Source organism: Diachasmimorpha longicaudata, chromosome 20 (genome assembly GCF_034640455.1).
Source record: "Diachasmimorpha longicaudata isolate KC_UGA_2023 chromosome 20, iyDiaLong2, whole genome shotgun sequence".
In the NCBI taxonomy this organism is placed as follows: domain Eukaryota; kingdom Metazoa; phylum Arthropoda; class Insecta; order Hymenoptera; family Braconidae; genus Diachasmimorpha; species Diachasmimorpha longicaudata.
In genome coordinates, this window is record NC_087244.1 from 520,256 (window position 1) to 526,144 (window position 5,889).

Genomic DNA, 5,889 nt, shown 5'->3' on the forward strand with positions numbered 1-5,889 from the left:
CGAGTCACCCCTCGTTCATTGTAAATTTACATTGATTCGTAAGATCAATGTATTTAGAATTGTGAAAAAAAAAATCGTCACCGATTATAAAAAAAAAGGGCGACGATTGAATGAATTTAAAGATCCCGGATAATTACCGTGTGCGGAGAGAAATTTTATTGCGAATTTTACTGGAATATAATTCTGGAAATTAGAGGGAATAAAGAGATGGGGTGAATTATGTGCGTGGGATGATAGGGAAAATTTTTGGATAAGAGATAGCAACGACCGAATACTAATTCACTTTGTTGATTGCGGAGATATGTGAGGCTCATTTTTTTTTTAAGACTTTGAGAATATTATTTATCGCTCTCAGGGTGTTTTTAATGGATCAATGGTTCTGGTAACTATTGCACCTGCAAATTTGGTCATCTGAACTTGTTAAAATTTTAAAAATTAAAATTTATCTTCAAAAAAAAAAATAACTCATGTTCCGGCGAGAGCGCACAAAAAAACCGGTAGAGAGGGGGATGCAGGTTAACGGGGGAGAATAAACGTGACACGAGAAGCACTGAGTTTGTCACTATAAAAACAGGTTTATTTTAACGTCACTTATTCTTAATACAAACATAACTACACGATTACGCTGTGCATAAGCCGCGAACAACCACTTAAATATTGAACGTGGTAGAGATGAATTTGGTGAGAGAGATTTAACGTAACTACTGATCACCAAGAGAGTACGTTGAGAAGTGACGCCCGGAAGGGCCGAGAGAATTCCAACGGATGTATGGAACGTTCGAGATAAAAATCGAACGTTCCAGATAAATCACCGGAAACGGCGATAAGGGCAGCGCCTCAGGTGCGCAAGTAGGCACCTGGATGCTAGCGCGACCGGTCAGGCAGACCTCGTCCAGGAGGTGCTGCCACCCTTAGCCAAATGAGGCTGTCGCCTCAACATTCTCCCCCCCCCCCGTCAGGAACCCCGTTGCTGATACAGAAGGAGTAGAGATCGTTTGCAGAGACCTGGAACACTTAAGCAACCATTAATTAGGCCGGTAGAGACCAGCTCTCAGCTGGTAGAGACCGGTAACAGAACCAGCTTGGAGATCGGCCTGGTCAACGTCGTCGAGGCCGTTCTGATGGTCACAACTCTGGAGAGACCGTCCCTTCCAGGATGTAGACCTGTGACCCGAGCAAGAGGCCACTTCGCTGGCGGGAACCGCTCGTCGTAGAGAAGAACCAGGCTGCCGACTTTGATCTCGTTGGACGGGTGATGCCACTTGGAGATGGACTGGAGCTGCTGCAGATACCCCGTAGACCATTGCTTCCAGAAGAACTGCAGCCTCTGCTGGATCAGTTGCCATCTAGAGAGTCGTCCAACGTTGAGGTGTTCCAGTGAGGGCTCGGGAAGAGCTATTGGAGCTTCTCCAATGAGGAAATGCCCCGGGGTGCGGCAGGACACATCGTCAGGAACTTCCGAGAGCGATTGTAGAGGCCTGGAGTTGAGGACCGCTTCAATTTGGGACAGCAGCGTCGAGAGTTCCTCGAACGTGAGAGTCGTATCCCGAACCGTTCGAGCGAGGTGGTACTTTACCGACTTGACCGCTGCTTCCCATTTTCCTCCGAAATGAGGGGCTCCAGGGGGATTGAACGACCAACACGTTCCATCCTTGAGACATACTGCAGAGAGATGCTGGAACTCCTTAGCTCCAGCGGAGAACAACTTCTTCAGCTCCTTATCCGCCCCGATGAAGTTGGTGCCACAGTCACTGTACAAGTGTCTGCAGTATCCCCGACGACTCACGAACCTTCGGTAGGCGGCGATGAAACCATCAGCGGTGTAGTCCGTCACAGCTTCCAGATGGAGTGCGGACGTGGCCATGCACACGAAAATCACCAACCAACCCTTCTGAGTCTTGTGACCACGTGCCCTCCAAGTCTTGATAGACACTGGTCCGGCATAGTCCACACCAGTGTTAGAGAAAGCACGATCCGACACTAGACGTGCAACTGGAAGCTGACCCATCAGCTGCTGAGCTCGGATTCCCCGATGACGTGCGCACTCCACGCACTTGAGGATGAAGGATCTTACTGGTAGATGACCTCCAATAATCCAGTAAGACCTCCGGAGATGTGCCAAGGTGAGTTGAGTCCCACCGTGCAGCGTCCGCTGATGAGAGTCCCTCATGATGAGCTCCGCGAGCACTGAGCCATGAGGGATGATGGCCTGATGCCTACTCTCTGGCCCTAGAGTAGAGAACTTCAACCGCCCGCCGACTCTGAGAACTCCCTGTTGGTCAATGAAGGCCGTGAGCTTGGTCAACGGATGAGACTTCTTCAACTGCAATCCGTGAGAGATGATGTCACACTCGGCTTGGAGATGATAGGCTTGAGTCGCCTTGACCCAATAAAACCGAGCTGCCTCCATGCTTCCAGGGCTGAACACTGCTGAAACGATGATGCCCCTCTTCCTTTCCAGCTTCCGCAGCATATTCCCCACAACCGTTTGGCAAATTGCTGTGATCCTCAGCAACTTGTATAGGGAGGAATACCGCGAACAGAGACCCCAGAGACTTGCTCTTCCGAAAGAAGCGGCTAAAGTCACCCCCGGCTTCTCCTCTAAATCTGTAGACGGGTCCAACGTTGCTCTCCCACTTGGCCACTGAGACACCTCCTTCCGTAGCCATTTTGGGCCCGTCCACCACAGATGATGGCCATTAAGTTGAGCCACCGAGATACCCCGAGATGCACAATCAGCCGGATTCTCCTTCCCACTGACGTACCTCCAACTGGCTTCTTGCACAAGCTCCTGAACGACGGTTACTCTGTTGTGGACATATTCCTTCCACCTGGAAGGATGAGCACAAATCCCCGCCAGAGCAACAGCTGAGTCCGTCCATAAATGCACCATGACAGTACCAAGGTTGAGCTGATCAATCACGTACCTTGCGAGCTTAGCTAGGATGACCGCGGCGTTGAGCTCAAGACGCGGGATGGTGAGCTTCTTGAGAGGAGCCACCTTAGTTTTAGCAACAGCTAAAGAGATGCTGACACCATCCGCACTCGTCACCTTCAAATAGACCACCGCCGACATCGCTAGTAGAGACGCATCAGAGAAGCCATGGATCTCCACCCGAGAATCCTTCTTACATCCCATCCACCGCGGGATCGAGAGTTGATCCACCTGGGACAGTTCTTCTCGGAAGCGAACCCACTTCTGGACCAGATGCACCGGCAACTCCTCGTCCCAGTCGAGTTTCTCCAGCCACAGTTGCTGCAGAAGAGCCTTGGCACGGATCACCACCGGTGAGAGCAGCCCTAGAGGGTCGAAGAGCTGCGCAATCTCCGACTGCACAATCCTCTTCGATGGCTTCACGCCGACTGAGAGCTGGATGGAGAACCTCAATCGATCGTCGCTTGGATCCCATTTCAAGCCTAGAATTTTGGTGGTAGACTCCTCTAGCGGCTTCGGACTCTGAGAGAACCCTCCCGGCGTCAGAGCACGAAGTAAAGACAGGCTGTTCGCGTGCTACTTCGCTAGAGGGAATCCCCCAGCCCAGCAGAGCTCTGCCACTTGCTGAGCTATGAAATGGAGATCGTCCTCCTCGTCAGCTCCACCACAGATGTCGTCCACATATCTTCCACTGCTCAAGGGGGAAACGGCGAGAGGAAACCGATGCCGTTCGTCCTTGACCAGCTGATCGAGAACCCTACAGGCGAGGAATGGAGCAGACTTGGTCCCGTAGGTGACGGTGGTGAGCTGATAGGTGCAGATGTGGCCCCGAGAATCACGCCACAAAATTTGTTGGAGAGGCCAGTCCTCCCGATGCACCTTGATCTGACGGAACATCTTCGTGATGTCCGTCATAAAGATGTACCTGCTCTGTCGAGACCAGAGCAGTACATCAGAGATGTTCCGCTGCAGCTTGGCCCCAGTGTGCTGGATGTCGTTGAGAGACACTCCGGAGCTACGCTTACTGGAACCATTGAACACTACCCTCAGCTTCGTAGTTTCACTACTTTCCCGGAGAACACAATGATGAGGGAAGTAGAACGTAGGAGCAGAAGAGCGAGATTGCCTCCGAGACGAACTCCGACCGGAATCCTGATACGACCGCCCGCCGTCGGAGACCCTCAACCCTCCTGAGGCCGAAGCCCCATGTGCCAAGGTCATCTCGCCAGGTTGACGATCCAAGATCCGAGAGTCGGTTGAGACAGGTACAGCCGGAACACACACCATGTGCTCCAACTCTTCGTACTCCTTGAGAAACTCACTATAAAGCTGTAGAGATCCTTGATTTTTCTCCAACCTCCTAAGCAGGCTCGCGAGGCACGCCTTCGCGCGGCCTAGAGAATCACCGAGCTCTGCGGGAGAGCGAACGAGAGGCAGACGAACGATATAGCGCCCCGAGCGATCTCGAGTATGGGTGCGCTGGAAAAACTCCTCACACTCTGCCTCTTCCTTCGTGAGAGCGACGTCCTTGCCTTCCGCCGCAGATACCTCCTCCTGCTGCCAGAACGAGGTGAGAAACTCGCTAAGTTCCTCGTTGCTGACAGAGACGTGATGCGAGCTCGCCGTCGACGTCACTGCAGAGGTAGGCCCGAGCACCACCCACCCGAAGAGTGTCAGCATCGCAATAGGAGAATCGGATGGCCCCTTGATGCTCGGCGGCTCCACGATCGATCCAAAGAAATCTGCGCCAATGAGAAGATCGACAGGTCTTGACGTCAGATAGTGAGGATCCGCTAGCTGTAAACCTCGGAGATGCTCCCAATGCTGAGGTTGAGAGGCGGAGAACGACGGCAACGACGACGTGAGGCTATCGAGAACGTAGGCCTTGACAAGAATCTGACCGCTGGAGTGCAGAGACTTGAGAGAAAATTGAGAGAACCCATTAGAGGCAGAGGTCGAACCACTGATACCAACGACCGGTAGCACAGTTGGAGAAATCGGCTACAAACGGAGCATCACTCGCCAGAGCCGGCCGTAGAGAGAGGTCATGGCGCGGCGACCACTCTGGCGTAGGCGTTGGTATCGCATGTCACTGTGGAGACATGTCAGGCCTAGAGGCAGTGGACTGTATAAATGGGCCGGGCTGAGGCTCCTGCATTGTCTTAACAACCTGCTGGCTGTCACGAGGCTGGGAGCATCCTTGAGGTGTTGGCTGAGGACGACTGATGTGAATCATCGAGTGGTGATTCTCTCGACACACAACGCAGGTCTTGTTGAGGCTCCGGCAACTCTCCCCATTATGCTTCCCCAGGCAGTTGAAGCATCGATGTTTGAGAACGACGAATGATCTCCTCTCGGTAGGGGACAGAGCTTTGAACTTGGAGCACCTGTCCAACGAATGTTCCTCCTCGCACATCGGACAGGCCCGGAAGCACATGTCCGCCCAACTTTGAGACGGAGGCTGAAGTTGAGGCTTCACAGCTCGAGACGAGTGGCTCCCCGAATCCTTCCCGAACATAGGCTGCGACGTAGGACCAGCCGAGGCACTCTAGACCCGAGCAGGCTGGCCTGGAGAGTAGACCGTCACGGTTTGACTTGAGAGGTGGCCCTTCGATGGCCGGTGGTTCGAAGCCTGGTGAGGGGTCGATGAAACAGTCGATTGCTGCTCCGAGGCGTGCATCTCCATCGTTTCTCTGGTCCTGGCCCTACCGAGCACGAACTCCCTGAGAGCGGCGTACGTGGGGAACTCCGATGATGAGCCGAGTGCAATCTCCCAGGCCTCCAGCATCTTGGCGTCCAGTCGCTTCGAAACGAGGTGGACGAGCATATCGTCCCAATGCTCCACCGGACGACCGAGAGACTCCAGCGCGGTTACCACCTCAGCCACGGAGTTGAGAAGCGCGTTGTACTCCCTGGCGGTGCGGTTGATGACCCTCGGCGCCGCGAAAAGCTTC

At 53.3% G+C, this 5,889-nt stretch overlaps 1 protein-coding gene across 1 annotated transcript; it reads right to left on the reverse strand.

Moving 5' to 3' along the window:
* Positions 1–1,051: 1,051 nt before the first annotated feature.
* On the reverse strand, positions 1,052–5,372 carry LOC135171590 (uncharacterized). The gene is made up of 3 exons (XM_064138221.1): positions 5,029–5,372; positions 3,516–4,838; positions 1,052–3,398 (listed from the first exon to the last, which is right to left on the reverse strand). The coding sequence occupies exons 1-3, from the start codon at positions 5,370–5,372 to the stop codon at positions 1,052–1,054; spliced, it is 4,014 nt and encodes a 1,337-aa protein (XP_063994291.1).
* Between the last annotated feature and the right edge of the window lie 517 nt (positions 5,373–5,889).